This window comes from Salvelinus namaycush, chromosome 28 (assembly GCF_016432855.1).
Source record: "Salvelinus namaycush isolate Seneca chromosome 28, SaNama_1.0, whole genome shotgun sequence".
Classification (NCBI taxonomy): domain Eukaryota; kingdom Metazoa; phylum Chordata; class Actinopteri; order Salmoniformes; family Salmonidae; genus Salvelinus; species Salvelinus namaycush.
Window position 1 is genome coordinate 17,792,085 of NC_052334.1, and position 18,973 is coordinate 17,811,057.

The 18,973-nt window shown below is 44.7% G+C and overlaps 1 protein-coding gene across 1 annotated transcript in view; it reads right to left on the minus strand.

Annotated features, from left to right (window-relative positions):
* Positions 1-1,049: 1,049 nt before the first annotated feature.
* LOC120023797 (protein Daple-like) overlaps positions 1,050-18,973 on the minus strand; it is an 85,782-nt gene continuing 67,858 nt past the window's right edge. Inside the window, exons 22-32 of the mRNA XM_038967908.1 lie at positions 18,695-18,972; positions 16,549-16,692; positions 15,746-15,932; positions 15,323-15,468; positions 15,147-15,236; positions 14,070-14,353; positions 9,772-9,975; positions 8,443-8,508; positions 8,215-8,283; positions 7,769-7,992; positions 1,050-3,652 (exon numbers count right to left, since the gene is read on the minus strand). Of these exons, the coding sequence (XP_038823836.1) occupies positions 2,687-3,652; positions 7,769-7,992; positions 8,215-8,283; positions 8,443-8,508; positions 9,772-9,975; positions 14,070-14,353; positions 15,147-15,236; positions 15,323-15,468; positions 15,746-15,932; positions 16,549-16,692; positions 18,695-18,972 (2,658 nt within the window). The 3' untranslated portion in view covers positions 1,050-2,686. The remainder of the gene's footprint in view (positions 3,653-7,768; positions 7,993-8,214; positions 8,284-8,442; positions 8,509-9,771; positions 9,976-14,069; positions 14,354-15,146; positions 15,237-15,322; positions 15,469-15,745; positions 15,933-16,548; positions 16,693-18,694; position 18,973) is intronic.

Genomic DNA, 18,973 nt, shown 5'->3' on the forward strand with positions numbered 1-18,973 from the left:
TGATGTCAGGGCTTTGTGATGGCAACTCCAATTCCTTGACTTTGTTGTCCTTGAGCCATTTTGCCACAACTTTGGAAGAATGCTTGGGGTCATTGTCCATTTGGAAGACCCATTTGTGACCAAGCTTTAACTTCCTGACTGATGTCTTGAGATGTTGCTTCAATATATCCACATAATTGTCCTGCCTCATGATGCCATCTACTTTGTGAAGTGCACCAGTCCCTCCTGCAGCAAAGCACCCCCACAACATGATGCTGCCACCCCCGTGCTTCACGGCTGGGATGGTGTTCTTCGGCTTGCAAGCATCCTCCTTTTTCCTCCAAACATAACGATGGTCATTACGGCCAAACAGTTCTATTTTTGTTTCATCAGACCAGAGGACATTTCTCCAAAAAGTACGATCTTTGTCCCCATGTGCAGTTGTAACCCGTAGTCTGGCTTTTTTATGGCGGTTTTGGAGCATGGCTTCTTCCTTGCTAAGCGGCCTTTCAGGTTATGTCGATATAGGACTCGTTTTTACTGTGGATATAGATACTTTTGTACCCGTTTCCTCCAGCATCTTCACATGGTCTTTTGCTGTTGTTCTGGGATTGAGTTGCACTTTTCATACCAAAGTACGTTCATCTCTAGGAGACCGAACACATCTCCTTCCTGAGCGGTATGACGGCTGCGTGGTCCCATGGTGTTTATACTTGCGTACTATTGTTTGTATAGATGAACGTGGTACCTTCAGGCGTTTGTAAATTGCTCCCAAGGATGAACCAGACTTGTGGAGGTCTACAATTTTTTTTTCTGAGGTCTTGGCTGATTTCTTTTGATTTTTCCATGATGTCAAGCAAAGAGGCACTGAGTTTGAAGATGTGGATGTATTTCAAGGCCTACCTTCAATCGACCCAAAAACTTCTGTCCCACTGGAATTGTGATACAGTGAATTATAAATTAAATAATCTGTCTGTAAACAATTGTTGGAAAAATTACTTGTGTCATGCACAAAGTAGATGTCCTAACCAACATGCCAAAACTATAGTTTGTTAACAAGAAATGTGTGGAGTGGTTGAAAAACAAGTTTTAATGACTCCAACCTAAGTGTATGTAAACTTCCCACTTCAACTGTACTATAATACACTCTAATAGGCGGACTAGTCGTCTACCTAATAGAGGAGTCTAATGAGATTTTTATCCACTGGCTTTTTACTAATACAGAAAACGCATCAATACATTACGATAATGAGAGGTTGTGCACAATTCAAAATGACACCACCCTTAGTGAACCACACACTCAACTTCACAACAAACTCATTTAGGTGAGAAGATAAAAACACAAACAAGCAGACATAGTTTTGTCATTTGAGAGGAACATAACATAACATAATACATTGAGTCTTACTGACATTTTAGAGCTGGGTAGTGGTGTAAAAAGAATATACAAAATGTAATAATTCCAACTATAATTCCACTATCAATAATTCAAAACTAAAAAGACAATCCTTTAATAGCCTCTTGTCGATAATGTCACCGATTAGTTTTCTGTAATAAAAATGTATCCAGTGTTCAGACACATATCTACTTATTCATCCTTGTCTTATAGTGCTCTTCGGATTGTATTTGGAAAATAAGATTTATTTTCTGCACATACAAGATATCTATTGTATAGGGATCAGTTTTCTGGGGGCATTAATGGTGGTTAGTCATGGAGAACATTATACATTTCATTTTTTAATTCTTCAACCTGACCAATGTCTCAAACTCTCATTCATCTTTCTTAATTTCTCTCTGTCCATCATCACCATTATGTCAATCATCTCCAAATCTCCATCTTTCTTCATCTTAAACTCACTCAATCCTTTCCTCCAGAAATGGTCCCCTCTTGCTACAAAAAGCCCTGCTTTGTCTCTCTTCATGAGTTGGTCAGTCTGGTGTTCCCTCCCTCTATGGTATATCTGCCTGTTTCGTCCTGCCTCGCGTACACAAAAACAGATATGGGATGAATTACATGCTCCCCACAAGCCAGTTTCACTTTGAGATGAGATATACGCAAAAGCCTATAGTTTGGGTCACCCACAGACGCAACAGAAAACAGCATCTTCAAAGTGGGAGCGGACCCATTTCCAGTAATGTGTCACTGAGGCTGTGTTGAGATAAACAATCTGTCCTCAAGCTCCTAAAGATGGAGGACAGACGTTACCATGCAATTACTCTGGGAGTGGTCTTTCTCTCCTTCCCCAAAATGTTAGTTTTTCAGATTCAGAATAGAACTCATTGGACAGGGCCAGACCCACTGTGCTGTGCATACAGTGCACATAGAGCAACCAGTGTTGTCCAATAGAAGAAAAGAAAAATACATTCGTTGCTCTCTAGTGCTTTTGCCTTCCTCAAAGCATTCCTGTACACGTTAATGTAACTGCGGCACTGGCGGTCCCAAGTACCATGCCCACGTGTTGGTCATGCAAATCAACCATATGTTGCCAGCTGGGTACAGCGCCCTGTGGTGTGGTGTTCTCTTTGGGGTAGAATTTCCTTTATGAAGCTTTAAAAGCAGCTAGGAAGTTTCAAATGGTCAGAAACAGAAAGGATGTGGTCCAGTACAGTGAGGACCAGCCTAGCGGTGCCAGACCAGGTATCCTGTGGTTTAGCAGGAAGAAAAGGTTTTGTACAGTACTGAAGCCTGCCACTACAATAACGGCTCCTAGACACAGCCGTACTCATACCACACAGTCTGAGGGTCGTTGTTGGGGTCTGGGGAGGTGCTCCTGGGGTGCTCCTCTGTGCTGCAGCTCAGCCCCCCTCCTCCCCCCACCTCTGGTTTCTTCAGCAGCGGGCAGTTAGCCTGGAGCCTCGCATCCCCCTCCTGTGGCTCCTCCAGCCTCAGAGCCGGCGCTGCCCTCAACATGGCAACCTCCCCACAGTGGTTCTTCTGGTGGGTGGGCTGTCCTTGTTGCTGCAGTCCGGAGCTGGGGCTGTTGTTCCTGGGGGTGGAGCCTGGTGTTGTTCTCCCTCCGTAGCACTTGGGCTGCAGGGACAGGGAGGAGTGGTGCTGGGGAGGGGCCAGGCTGAGAGGTTCCTCTTTGGGTGGAGCCAGAGACAGTCTGCGGGGGTCTATGTCCAAGGGTCCTGCTAACCTGGCAGACTGGGGGCGCTCCCTGGCCGTGGCTCCAGCCCCAGGCCTCCTGACCACCCCATCCCCACCACCTCGGCTGGGCGAGCCTCCTGCCTCCATGTCTGGCAGGTAGCTACCTGGACCATTGGAGTGCAGCAGGTCAGCGGAGGCCAGGCTGAAGGTCCGAGACAAACTGCTGCTGCCCAGACGTCCTCCACAGGGTGAAAAGGGTCCCAGGGGTAAAGGCCGCCCCCCTGTCCCTAACCCGTTGCTGGTCCGGTTGGGTAGGGTCTGTGAGTGGGACTGGGGCGTGGAGGTGGATCCCTCTTGTAGCCGGACGCTGGGCTTGACACACTGGCCTGGTTTGGAGGTCCTGCCTGGCCCCTCGCCAGCCTGGTGGAGGTCTGTGTCTCTCTTTACAGTGGGCGTAACATAGCTGGTGGGGGTCTTGGCTCCATCTCTCAGAGGAGAGGGCCGACAAAGGGTGGATCTCTCTCTCTGTTCTAATGGGTTGAAGTAGTCCGCCACCAGATCTTCCCGACTGCCTGACTGCACCTGAGGGGAGGGAGAAGGGAGACAGAAACAGTATGTAGACAGATTCGTCAAGGAAATAAACCCTCATCACCCAGGGAGGGAGTCCATCCAGAGCTATAACTCTCCATGCTCAAATTCCTGGATCACTGGGAATTCAAGGGTTTTTCTTTATTTAAAAAAAATTCTACATTGTAGAATAATAATAAAGACATGAAATAACACCTATGGAATCATGTAGTAACCAAAAAAGGTGTTCAACAAATACAAATATATTTTATACTTGAGATTCTTCAAAGTAGCCATACATTGCCCCAATGATATCTTTGTACACTCTTGGCACTCAACCAGCTTCACCTGGAATGCTTTTCCAACAGTATTGAAGGAGTTCCCACATATGCTGAGAACTTGTTGGCTGCTTTTCCTTCACGCTGCAGTCCAACTCATCCCAAACCATCTCAATTGGGTTGAGGTTGGGTGATTGTGAAGGCCAGGTCATCTGATGCAGCACTCCATCACTCTCCTTCTTGATCAAATAGCCCTTACACAGCCTGGAGGTGTGTTGGGTCATTGTCCTGTTGAAAAACAAATGATAGTCCCACTAAGCCCAACCCAGATGGGATGGCGTATCACTGTGGAATGCTGTGGTAGCCATGCTGGTTGTGTGCCTTGAATTCTAAATAAATCACAGACAGCACCATCACACCTCCTCCATGCTTCACGGTGGCAACCACACATGCGGAGATCATCCGTTCACCTACTCTGCTTCTCACAAAGACACGGCAGTTGGAACCAAAAATCTCAAATTTGGACTCATTAGACCAAAGAAAAGATTTCCACTGGTCAAATGTCCATTGCTAGTGTTTCTTGGCCCAAGCAAGTCTCTCCATCTTATTGGTATCCTTTAGTAGTGGTTTCTTTACAGCAATCCAACCATGAAGGCCTCTGAACAGTTGATGTTGAGATGGGTCTGTTACTTGAACTCTGAAGCATTTATTTGGGCTGCAATTTCTGAGGCCGGTAACGCTAATGAACTTATCCTCTGCAGCAGAGGTAACTCTGGGTCTTCCTTTCCTGTGGCAGTCCTCATGAGAGCCAGTTACATCATAGCACTTGATAGTTTCTTAAAGTACAGTTGCAAAAACTTTCAAAGTCCTTGAAATTTTCCAGATTGACTGACCTTCATGTCTTAAAGTAATGATGGTCTGTCATTTCTCTTTGCTTAATTGAGCTGTTCTTGCATTAATATGGACGTGGTCTTTTACCAAATAGGCCCATCTTCTGTATACCACCCCTACCATGTCACAACACAACTGATTGGCTCAAACGCATTCAGGAAAGACATTCCACAAATTAACTTTTAACAAGGCACACCTGTTAATTGAAATGCATTCCAGGACTACCTCATGACGCTGGTTGAGAGAATGACAAGAGTGTGCAAAGCTGTCAAGGCAAAGGGTGGCTACTTTGAAGAATATCAAATATAAAATGTATTTTGATTTGTTTAACACTTATTTGGTTACTACATGATTCCATATGTGTTATTTCATAGTTGTGATGTCTTCACTATTATTCTACAATGTAGATAATAGTAAAAAAAATAAAACTTGAATGAGTAAGTGTGTCCAAACTTTTGACTGGTAATGTAGTTAAAGTAAAACAGGGAAAATCAATAAATATGGGTTGTATTTACAATGGTGTTTGTTCTTCACTGGTTGCCCTTTACTTGTGGCAACAGGTCAAATCTTGCTGCTGTAATTGCACACTGTGGTATTTCACCCAATAGATATGGGAGTTTATCAAAATTGGATTTGTTTTAGAATTCTTTGTGGGTCTGTGTAATCTGAGGGAAATGTGTGTCTAATATGGTCATATATTTGGCAGGAGGTTCGGAAGTGCAGCTCAGTTTCCACCTCATTTTGTGGGCAGTGTGCACATAGCCGGTATCCTCTTGAAAGCCAGGTCTGCCTACTGCGGCCTTTCTCAATAGCAAGGCTATGCTCACTGAGTCTATACATAGTCAAAGATTTCCTTAAATTTTGGGTCAGTCAGTGGTTAGGTATTCTGCTACTGTGTACTCTCTGTTTAGGGCCAAATAGCATTCTAGTTTGCGCAGATTTTTTGTTAATTCTTTCCAATGTGTCAAGTAATTATCTTTTTGTTTTCTCATGATTTGGTTGGGTCTAATTGTGTTGCTGTCCTGGGATTTGTGTACAGAGCCCCAGGATCAGCTTGCTTAGGGGACTCTTCTCCAGGTTAATCTCTCTGTAGGTGATGGCTTTGTTACGGAAGTTTGGAAATCGCTTCCTTTTAGGTGGTTGTAGAATTTAATGGTTATTTTCTGGATTTTGATCATTAACAGGTATTGGCCCAACTCTGCTCTGCATGCATTATTTGGTGTTTTACGTTGTACACAGAGGATATTTTTGCAGAATTCCGCATGCAGTCTTAATTTGGTGTTTGTCCAAATTTGTGAATTCTTGGTTGGTGAGCGAACACCAGACCTCACAACCATAACGGGCAATGGGTTCCATAACTGATTCAAGTATTTTTATCCAGATCCTAATTTGTATGTCAAATTTGATGTTTCTTTTGATGGCATAGAAGTATTGTTTTAGTGATTCACCATAGTGAAAGCGTAGGCTCAGGTTCAGGGTCTCTATGTTTTTGGTTACATTTCTCAATTTCTTTTAGGTTTATGGATTCATTACAAACCATTTGTCATTGTTAATTTTCTTAGGTTGTCTGCTTGACATTTTTAGATTTAATAGGGAAGCTGAGAGATCAAATATACTGTTTAGGCTTTCTACTGTTCTAAGTTTACACCTTCACTATTACAGTAAAACATTTTGTCCAGGAAGTTGTCTAAAAGGGATTGAATGTGTTGTTGCCTAATTGTTTTTTGGTATGTTTCCACACTACTTTCCTTCCATCTATACCATTTAATATTATTTGGTTCCTATGGCTTTGATGAGTATTGCTCTGTTCAAGTAGACTGTGATTTTGCTGTGATCTGATAGAGGTGTCAGTGAGCTGACTGAACACAGTCTCTGGGTTGAGGTCTGTGATAAAGTAGTCTACGGTACTACTGCCAAGAGATGAGCTATAGGTGTACCTACCGTAGGATTCCCATCGAAGCCTACCATTAACTATGCACATTACCAACAACTCCTGAGGCTCTGTCGCACGCTGGTTATGTTGTCGTAGTTGTGCCTAGGGGGGCATATGGGGGAGGGAATGCTGTCACCTCCAGGTAGGTGTTTGTCCCCCTGTGTGCTGAGGGTGTCAGGTTCTTGTCCAGTTCTAGCATTTAGGTCGCCACATACTAGTACATGTCCCTGGGCCTGGAAATGATTGGATTTCCCCCTCTAGGATGGAGAAGATCTCTTCATTGAAGTATGGGCATTCTAGTAGAGGGATATGCTGTAGGTAGCACACAGGAGGACATTTCTCTCTGTTGAGATCATTTCCTTTTGAATTTTTTGCCAAATTCAAAATGTTCCTGTTTAGATTAATTGAATAGAGTTAGGTCTGCTCTATACAAAATTAGCATACCCCCTGGATATGCTCGGATATTCTAGGATGAGCGCTCTCGCTCTCTGAAAAACGTGCTTTACATAGCATCACTCACCACAGAACTAGACCTTACCTTATATCTGAAACTGGGGACTTAGAGAGAAACCTGTTCAGTATTCCTCATTTGCAGATGTAAAAAACAAACTTAGTTCAGACCATTCATATTTTAGAGGCTCTTTTTGGGAGATAGTTAAATAATTCAGCCAACCTAGACTAAATGATTGGACATCATAATTTAAAACATGAGATTTGGCCATAAGAAGCCACAATGCCTTCATCCATTTCCGTATGACACTGTATGCTTATAGTGGCTGGTGAAATTTAACAACCCAGAATATATGTGTCAAGCAAAACTACTGGCTATATCCACAACGCCATTCATGCCAAACCCCCCCATACATCACTTTATGACATAGTATGTGCCAGATCTTCCAGTTGTTGATGAATATGTTTAGCCATACTAAGCTAGTACCCCCACATCCCAAACCCTTCATCCATCTCCACATGACACATTATCTCTCTATGCTTACAGTGGTTGGCACGTATGTGTGTGTCAATGCTTACAGTGGGTGGTGACAGGGTGTTGCTCTCTTCCAGGAACTCTTCCAAGGTGACCATCTCGCTGCCAGGCTGGGGTGCACTCCTCTGGACCGGGGTGTGGGAGTGTATGTCGTAAGGGACAATGGCGCTCCAGGGGAGGGTCAGGGAGTGGGACACGTCGTGACTAAGGCCAACTACGTCATCACTGGGCAGACTGGCAGAACGGTCCTGCAGGTGCTCCAGGGAATCTGGATGGACAGAGGGAGGTAGAGATAGATAACTGCCGAAAATGACTTCATTAAGTCCGTAGTTGGGGATAGATAGTACCAAAAAGCAGGCTAAAATAGCGGTTGGAGATATGCTTAGTGTAACATCAAGTCTGGTATAGAAAGCAAAGATTGTTAAAAATAAAAAATATATTGAATAGGTACTTTGCAGGGTTTACAGATAGGAATAGATGCTGGTTGTACCTTTGCAGTTGACAGGGGAGTTGCTGCTGGAGGTGTTGCGACTGAGCTCAGCAGAGCCTGGTCGATAACCTGCAGAGAAAGAGATGGAGGGGACTACATTTTCACTATGGCTCAGAGAGGTAAGGGAGAGAAAGAATGAATAAGAAAAAAGAGTGAGCAAGAATGAAAGAAACCTAGTGAGAGGGACACAGAGCCGTCTGACATGTATTGATCATCCTTGTTCTTTACCTGCGTTTCCATGGACAAAATGAGCATCAGGGGAGTGAACCCGAGAGTCGTCCTCATAGATGAAACCTGCAGAGGACACAGACAGAAAAGGGGGAAGTGAGAGTTACTCATTCACGTCATCACACATTTATAGAGCGATAAAGGTATGTGTTATGAGTCATTGGTCTTAACAGACGTTTCCCCACAACTTTACCACATCATTGCACCAACGTCTCTTATTAACTGTTCCTGTCCCACTTTACAACTGAAAGTGTACACACTGAAAGGTCGGGAGAGTAAAGGGCGATTAAGGGTAATCTCCAAGCTGTAGGATAAAAACTAAACTGTATTTACACAGTAGGAAGTGAGCCGCCAGTATTTCAAGTATAAAAAAGATTTTCATTTTACATGAGCATAACCATAAGCTTATGTCTCTCAACACGCTTCAACCCTATATGACAGCCTATAGATAAACTATAGATAGTTGACTTAGTATCTACATACTGAATCCAAATGTTGCTCCTGTATAATATCATGTAGAAACTGACTCTGCAAGATGATGTAGCCTAAAACCACAAGGCTCCTTCCTGTAAGTGTTTGTGTATCTATTCCCCAGTTGATGGGACAAGGTTCTGAGATTCGACCAGAAGGTTTCAAGCAAAGTAAACAAACTTTCCATTAGACCGCGACTGTGATTATTGACTGAGGACAGCAGAATTATTCCATTAGAAAGCACTGAACACTGATTGTCAGCCAGATTTTTCAGCACTGTGTAAACAATGCATTCTGGGGGATTAGGGATTTAAGTCACCTGTTTGGTGTTATTCTAGAACACTAGCTAGGTTTCTATCCAATTGGCGACAGATTGTCATGCAAATATTTAAAAAAAGATGCACATTTCCCCACCAAAGGGGTTTCCATCAAACTGACTTGGTGCAGATAAAATGCTGTGCGTGAATACGTAGTGCACATAAAAATCACTTTTGTGATGAAGTGTCATGTACTGAATAACATTTATTTAACCCTTATTTTACCAGGTAAGTTGACAGAACACATTCTCATTTACAGCAACAACCTAGGTAATGGTTACAGAGAAGAAGGGGGATTAAAGCAGAAGTTAAATGTGTTTCCATCGCATTTTCAACTCTTGCAATGGTTTTGTCACAAAATAAGTTGCAGTAAAATTGCAAACTTGCCCAATCTGCCACAAAACTGTGGATGGAAACCTGGTTAATGACTAAGTAGAGACTGAAGCAAATTTGTTTCATGACATAGAAAGGACATACTGCGGGCCTATACTATGTCATGGTCATTGAAGACGGCAGTGCATGGGCATTGGGCCCACTGTACCTTTGGGCCTGCGTCCAGGCCTGGAGCTGGGTGTCAGGCCTGAGGTGGAGGGGTGGTTGGCGGGGGTGGAGTGAGCAGCAGCCCCCCCTAGCTCCACACCTCTCCGTCTGGCGTACAGCTCCTCAGTGCCATTCACACCCTCACTGCTGCCCCCTGAAGCACGGAACAGCTCCCTGCCTCTGGACACTCCACTGTTGTTTAGTGCTAGGGAAACAATGACAGAGCAGTTAGTATCTATGATTGTACCATATCCTTCCAAACAAACCCCATTCTGGACACAGCAGACGCAGGTGAGCTGGAGGCTGCTGGACAGTGGACACAGTTAGGGCAGATGGACTATACATTTGTTAAAGCAGAGAAGGGTTACCGTCAGCAAAAGCTTTCTAAGGGAACAAGTTGACTCCTGGCCTTTGGCGTGTTTACTACGGTACACTGATGTATAGTAGTCTCAATTATCACTTCTTCAGTCAGACCTTTCCAAATGACAAGGTACATACACCAATGGTTTTCAGAGGCATTTTGGACCTACCAATGTTGCTATCCGATTAGTCATAACGAAAGTATAATAGGCTAAATCCAATTTTACTTATTCAGGCTGAACCTTGGCCTGCTGAGACAGAATAGAACACTGACAGTTCTACTTCAACAGGAAGTGAAGGCCTTGGCAGTTTCCTGTCTGATTAGATCTCAGAAGAGAGAGAAAGATCACCAACTACTTCTCTGATAGAGTTCATTGTGTCAAATCGGAGGGCCTGTTGTTCGGACCTCTGGCAGTCTCTATGGTGGTGCCACAGGGTTCAATTCTCGGGCGACTCTTTTCTCTGTATACATCAACGATGTTGCTCTTGCTGCTGGTGATTCTCTGATCCACCTCTATGCAGACGACACCATTCTGGATACTTCTGGCCCTTCTTTGGACACTGTGTTAACTAACCTCCAGACGAGCTTCAATGCCATACAACACTCCTTCTGTGGCCTCCACCTGCTCTTAAATACAAGTAAAACTAAATGCATGCTCTTCAACCGGTCGCTGCCCACACCTGCCCACCCGTCCAGCATCACTACTCTGCACGGTTCTGACTTAGAATATGTGGACAACTACAAATACCTAGGTGTCTGCTTAGACTGTAAACTCTCTTTCCAGACTCACATTAAGCATCTCCAATCCAAAATGAAATCTAGAATCGGCTTCCTATTTCGCAACAAAGCATCCTTCACTCATGCTGCCAAACATACCCTCGTAAAACTGACCATCCTACCGATCCTCGACTTCGGCGATGCCATTTACAAAATATTCTCCAACACTCTACTCAACAAATTGGATGCAGTCTATCACAGTGCCATCCGTTTTGTCACCAAAGCCCCATATACTACCCACCACTGCGACCTGTACGCTCTCGTAGGCTGGCCCTCGCTTCATACTCGTCGCCAAACCCACTGGCTCCAGGTCATCTACAAGTCTTTGCTAGGTAAAGCCCCGCCTTAGCTCACTGGTCACCATAGCAGCATCCCCCCGTAGCACGCGCTCCAGCAGGTATATCTCACTAGTCACCCCCAAAGCCAATTCCTCCTTTGGCCGCCTTTCCTTCCAGTTCTCTGCTGCCAATGACTGGAACGAACTTCAAAAATCACTAAAGCTGGAGACTCATATCTCCCTCACTAGCTTTAAGCACCAGCTGTCAGAGCAGCTCACAGATCACTGCACCTGTACATAGCTCATCTGCAAATAGCTCATCCAATGAACTCATCCCCATACTGTATTTATTTATTTATCTTGCTCCTTTGCACCCCAGTATCTCTACTTGCACATTCATCTTCTGCACATCAATCACTCCAGTGTCTAATTGGTATATTGTAATTACTTTGCCACCATGGCCTATTTATTGCCTTACCTCCCTTATCTTACCTCATTTGCACATGCTGTATATAGATTTTCTTCAACTGTATTATTGACTGTATGTTTTGTTTATTCCATGTGTAACTCTGTGTTGTTGTATGTGTCGAACGGCTTTGCTTTATTCTTGGCCAGGTCGCAGTTGCAAATGAGAACTTGTTCTCAACTGGCCTACCTGGTTAAATAAAGGTGAAAAAAAAAGAGTGCGTTAATACGCTAACAGACAGCAGTGTCTCAGTCAGTAGGGTGTCTGGTAGGCTACTGGCTGGCCAAAGCCTTTGATTCCCTTCCCTGCTCCCTCAGTCAAGCATGGGATTGGTCATTGATGCAAAGCCTACCGTGTTTAGTAGTCACATACATCAATAGATCCAATAGAACAGTTATTATGTATTTTAGCACAGCCATTGTCATTAAGGTGGGCTGAGCGAGGGGATGACAAGAATGGTGTGGAGGGAAAAGAGATGGATGGTGATTGTAAAAAAGCATGGCAGAAAGTGACAGACACACGGCACACAAGAGTACAGGATATGGAATAAAGGAAGATGTGAGATTGTGGTGTTTGGGTGTGAGAGAAGGAGAGTCAGGGAGAGTATAGTGCTAGCTGGAGGCAGTCATTATCAGCAATGCAACACAGGCTAACGCTTAACATGGAACAACGTGGCACAGAGAGCATGTGTACACAGGCAACCTAAACACTCAATCACTCCCTAAGTGGTATTTATATCACTCCTGGGGGGGGAAGCAGAAATCCTTTGAATAGCAGTAAATATTGCAGATTGCCTCCAAGTAATTCTCCTCTCAACATTCCTTCATCCATGTGGAACATGGTATTGATACTGGCTGCCAGACTAAGAGACAGAGCAGACAGATTAACTGCCTTTATTGGGATGGTAGGCATCGCTCTTCACAGTTACCCACTTTACATGATTAACCATATCAGGTGACACACAGATCTCTCATTCTCACAGAAGTAGGCAAAGCTGTTGGATGGCTGCAGCAAGGGGGGCTCCAATCCAAAACAAGGCTACTTACTGCAGGGTCTACCAGAGTGGAGTGCCTGGTGTGAGGCTGGAGGCCTCAAACTAGCCTGTTCAGTTCAGAGTTCTGTGTGTGTGTGTGTGTGTGTGTGTGTGTGTGTGTGTGTGTGTGTGTGTGTGTGTGTGTGTGTGTGTGTGTGTGTTGTGATGGGAGGAAAGCTTGATAAGTGTGTATATGTGTGCATTAAGACGTCTGTTTTCTGTAAGGAAATAATGACAGGGGGCCAAAAAGTAAAGATGCTACAGATAAAAGAAGGGGGTAAATAAAGAGGAACGAGTGAAGATGGTGGTGTTATAAAGAGGAACGAGTGAAGATGGTGGTGTTATAAAGAGGAACGTGTGAAGATGGTGGTGTTATAAAGAGGAACGTGTGAAGATGGTGGTGTTATAAAGAGGAACGTGTGAAGATGGTGGTGTTATAAAGAGGAACGTGTGAAGATGGTGGTGTTATAAAGAGGAATGAGTGAAGATGGTGGTGTTATAAAGAGGAACGTGTGAAGATGGTGGTGTTATAAAGAGGAATGAGTGAAGATGGTGGTGTTATAAAGAGGAATGAGTGAAGATGGTGGTGTTTATAAAGAGGAATGTGTGAAGATGGTGGTGTTTATAAAGAGGAATGTGTGAAGATGGTGGTGTTATAAAGAGGAATGAGTGAAGATGGTGGTGTTTATAAAGAGGAATGTGTGAAGATGGTGGTGTTATAAAGAGGAATGTGTGAAGATGGTGGTGTTATAAAGAGGAATGAGTGAAGATGGTGGTGTTAGAACTGTCCAATGATGGGCGGGAGGGGCTCGGTGGTGCAGGTGGGGATGTCAGAGGAGGACCAGAAGCGAAGGCGTCTAGAGCAAGAACGTTGTGAGGGAGGCGTCTTGGGAACCTTCTCCTGGCTCCTAGTCCTCAGAAAGCCAAACCGCTTGGCTGCAGTGACAGGGGGTACTGCTGGCAGGACTGTGGTTACTGTTGACAGGGCTGGGGCAAGGAATGGGGGTACTGAACAGGAGGGGGTTATGTTTTACATACAATGACAAAGAAGAGGGAGAAAGAGATTGAGTGAAAGTAGTTAACTGCATGCATTATATAAATGAACAGGGCCCGAAATTGCCCAACAAAGATGACGAGATAAAGTATTAAAATGTTTAGTCATGCAACAGATCCCCATTGAACTAGTAGAGAATGAAGAACAGACTTAAAAAAAACAAAGGCAAGATGAGTTTGAGGGGGAAGACATTTTAGATTTTGTGTAGCTAGTTTACAGCTACCTCTTGTGGAAAAAAAGAGGACTTGTAGAACTGTAGGGCCAGGACAACTTCCATTATTCAGGGGTAGAACTACCCTGGATGAGTAGACATCCCCTCTGTCTGTCTTACCTCTGCTGGAGTATGTGGGGGTGGGGTTGAGGGCAGGGAAGTGTCCCTGTCCATGGTGGTTCTCCTCCAGAGAGTGGTTCCATACAGAGTCCAGGCTGAGGCAGGACTGGCGGGGGGGCAGTGGAGGGGGAGGCGTGGGGGGAGGGACGTCAGGGAAGTCCAAGGTGGGAGGTTCGGGCAGGGGAATGTCAGGGGCGCTCCGCACCCTCTCCCTGGAGCTGTCCTGTCTGTTCTTGGGCTTGATGAGTTTGGCCAGAGCCTTGGCCCCGGCCCAATGGTTCCTCCTGACAGACACAGACAAAAAGGAAATCATAGTTACACTCAGACATCCATCTAACTTCAGCCCATAGGTCACACTGGACTAGTGGAAACCCCTGCAGCAAAGCTACCACCTCATCCTCGACAGACAGGCACCATGGCAGGTGGAAGCTAGTCGGCCTACTGATGCAGCACATAGTACTAGCAGCCTGCCAGTCCCGTCAGAGACCTCACTGCCCGGGCCTGGCAATGACAGTGGCCTTGTTCCTCCTTTTCTTCCACCTCTCGAGAATAGTGCCAGCCCTCCTCCTCCTCTCCCAGAAAACCAAGCTGATGACTACCAGAGGCCCAGCGGCACTCATGAGAGTGACCTCCCCTTCTGTGAACACTGGTAAGCCTACGAGTGATGAGAAAGATCACCCCGGCAGCGTGGAGTCCAAGTTCCAATGTGTAATATAAAAAGGATACCTGCTAAATACTGTAAATACAGAAGCTATAGATAGGCTAGATGGCTAGACTACATTGTCTACATAATGAAACAATCCATAGTAAGCTATTGTTTTGATGGTGGACTGATTGTATTTGGCATTAATAGACAGGTTTTATGAAGCACAAACTTTCTATCCAAGCTGTGAGAGCACGAGGACAGCTAAGGTAGGCTATAGGCATACAGGACAATTGGGCAGGAGGGTTTACTGACCATATGACCTGACCAGGAAAAGCTCTGGGATCTAGGGCTTGCTAATGGATCCATTTGTCATCCTATTCATAGTTAATTGACTAAGCTACATTAGCAAATCAAAATGTAACAGTACTAACTTTTTAGGGGTTGGATCATAAAACTTGTACTGATCCATGATCTTCTCCTCCAGTTTCTCCTTCTGCCTCCGGAGCAAGTTCAACTTGTCACTGGAAACACAGGAGTTGTTAGATTTATTTATGACATTCAATTATCAAAATGACTTTCCTCTATACCTGCACACACATCTACTTACATGTACTGTTTCTGCTCTTCGTGGTAGAGCTCCTTGCTCTCCATGGTTCTCTCCAGCAGGGTCTGGTTCTGTTGGCTCAACATCTGGATCTGACTCAGTAGGTGGTGGTTCTCCTCCTCCAGGTTCCCCTTCAGACGGGTCAGCAGCTGGAGACAGAACACACAGATACACACTGTTGCTAAAACTGCAGCATGTACATGTGTCACTACAATTCAATTGCATAATATCCAACTTTAGAAATGCACTAAACATTTCATATGGTTTAAGTCAATGGTTACACTGACCCAGATGAAGTTGTATAGTAAAGATTAGGACACAAATTAAGCCTACTTCTGGACAAAACTGCACTTTCAAGTCTCTAAAGCATAAAAGCTGTATGTGCAGTAGCTGATTGCAGTCCTCGAGTGTCAGTGGTCTGTGTACCTCACAGTGGTTGTCCAGCTTGGTCATGGAGATGTCCAGGCCCTGGTGCTGCTCCTTCATCGAGTCGTATCTGGCCTGCCAGCGGTTCACCTCCAGCTGAGCTCTGTTCAGACCGGTCTTCAACTCCTTGGTCTGCACCTGCAGCCCGTCATACTCCGCACGCAGTTGGGAGTGAGTCTGGGTCAACCTACAGGGGATGTCAAGAGACAGTATGAAGAGACATATGAGGTCCTGGTGCTTTGCAAAATAAATCACTCTTCAAAAGCCTAATTTTAGGGTCAGATCGTCAGTTTTGTAGTTAGTTAATTTTGTTAGATTTTTGCATTGAGTTCAGCCATACTGATTGTTTCAGCCCATTCACAGACTTTTCCACTTGGCAACAAGAGTTTTATCTGATTGTAGTGTTACATGACACGTGGTAGTGTGTGTATACGGAGCAAGATAAGGAGAAAGTCAGCCATTACAGTATGTAACCACCAGAGGGTACCAGCGTCAGGCTGTACTCTACCAGTGTTTCTGCTGCACTCATATTTTCCATTGGAAACACGGTTCTCTACATTTTAGTAATTTAGCACACTCTTATTCAGAGCGACTTAGAGCATCAATTAGAATAATGTGCCTTACTCAAGTGCACATTTCTTCACCTAGCCGGCTTTGTGGATTCAAACCAGTGACCGTTCAGTTACTGGCCCAATGCTCTTAACCACTAGGCTACCTTCATTCTCTCCCATATGGTGACGTTTGTAAAGCTGGAGTTAGTAGGTGTGGTTGTATAGAGGTGCTGCTGTACTGACTGAGCTCACCGGTCCACCACCCCCCTCAGACTCTGGTTCTCCCCCAGAATCAGCGCATTTTTGTGGATCTCCTCTCCTAGACTCTCCCTCTCCTTCTGAAGGGTGGACTCCACTGTCTCCATGGCATCTTTCTGCTTCAGCAGCACTATGTACCTGCACAGAGAGAGACACGGAGACTGGGTTAAAGATAGAACCTCCACAGCAGTCACATAAACAGATATATGGTGCCCAGTTAACTGTCCCCAGGTTGTGTGTTGTGTTACATCTAAAATAGGCCATGGTGATCCCATCCCTTATAGATTCCTAATGATCACCAAACCACCTAACCTCTCTTTACACTTAATAAGAAAGAAACAACAATAGCGATGTTAGATTGGACAAGAGTTGGTTGGAAAAGTCATGAGATATTGAGCGCCTGTGACGTGGTGGTGGTTTGTTCTAAGAGCTGCCATGATCACAGACCTTGGCTATCCCATCAGGGTCGTTTCATTCATTTTCACCAAATGAAGAAGAAAAACACTGACCGAAACAGGGAGGGACTACCTCAACCTGTCCAATAACCACTAATTTTAGTTTTGTTAAAAAACATTTTGCACCAGCGTGCCCTAACAAAAACACAACCCATATATAGACCAGCTGACATTCCAGCTGATTAGGCCCTTGACGGTACAGCAGGCAGACTCTTCTAATCCATGGGCCTCAAACCCAGGCCCCTACTCCATTATTCATAAAGGAGAGAAGGCTAGGAGGAGAGATTATTAGTCAGCCAGATCAGCCAGCCAGTCCACAGTGCCTCTCACATCACTCCATTTAAACTGAACTGACGGTAAGGTTCACAATAGAGTACCACATAATGAGTCATAATAGCCATAAAACCTAGCGTTCAAACAGGAAAATGGTTCCAATCGCTTTTCCACCATTCATTTTTTCCCATAGGGGATTTTAGAAACACTTAATATAAGGGCTGTGTTTTGTGTAGTCTTACCCTGGCGTGACGTTTTGATAACCATGTAAATCTCTCTAGGACAAGGTGACTTTTATCAATATATTTGCATGGATTTACCCCCCCAAAATGAAACGCTAATTATCTGCTAATGTGGCTATCATAAAGAACTACAAATACCATGATGATTTGGATGAGACTGCTGAATCGAGGCAAAGGTAAGAATATCTGTATTAACTATCTAATGTTAGCTAAATGTAGTAATGAATAAATTGGCTAAATGTCTTTAAAATTGACAATTCTGTGAACAGTCTTGTGCAAGTTTTAAATAGACACAATACCTGTTAAGAAAATGTGTCAGCTACAGATTACATGCAGGTGCTTGCAGTGATTTGTAGTTTTGCATGATGTCTACTTTGATGCTAATTTGCATTTTCGAATCTGAGAGTAAATAGAGCTGAATATATTGATAAAAGTCATCTTGTCCTAGAGAGATTTAGATGGTTATCAAAACGTCAAGCCAGGGTAAGCCTACACAAAACACAGCCCTTATTTTAAGTGTTTCTAAAATTCCCTATAGGAAAAATGAATGGTGGAAATACGATTGGAACCAGTTGCCTGTTTGACCGCTTGGTTTTATGGGTATTATAACTCCACCACTGTGGGGCTCTATAGGACAATCTTTCCAGTACAGGAGGGACGGTGGAAAAACAAGGGTGTGTGGTGTGTGCAGACAAACAAGAGAACAGTTTCCATGGAAGAGGGTGATATCTGAAACCACTAGTGTGTGTGTGTGTATGACCCATTTCGGTCTGACCCATATGTGTGCAATCACTTGGTGTGTGAGGTGTAAAGAAATGTAAAGAAAATGATTTATTCTTGATTTATTGCCTTTTTTATCCTTTTGCCTAGAAGACCAGCATCCCAGAGTCGCCTCTTCACTGTTGACGTTGAGACTGGTGTTTTGTGGGTACTATTTAATGAAGCTGCCAGTTGAGGACTTGTGAGGCGTCTGTTTCTCAAACTAGACACTCTAATGTACTTGTCCTCTTGCTCAGTTGTGCACCGGGGCCTCCCACTCATTTCTAAGTGACCCCAAACTTTTGAACGGGAGTGTATATAAAAACATGTGTGTGCCCAGTGGTTTGTGCCTAGTGGTTTGTGTAACCCCTGTGAGTGTGTGTATGTATGTGTGTTCTGTGTGTGACCCACTTGTTCTCCAGTGCACGGTGCTCCTTCTCCAGAGCTCTCCGGTTGCCCTTCTGGGCGGCGTGTTGGGTGATGAGCTGCTCGTACTCCGCCGCCTGTCTCTCGTGAACGCTCAGCAAGCGCTCGTGGTCCTGCAGCACGCCCTCCCTACCCGCCCGCGCTTCCTCCCGCTGCCGCTGCCACGCCTCCGACTCGCTCTCCAGAGCCCCCACCTGGCCCTGCAGCACGGCATTCTGGGCCATGAGAGATGCACTCTGGGAGTTGAGGGTAGAGTTCTCCACC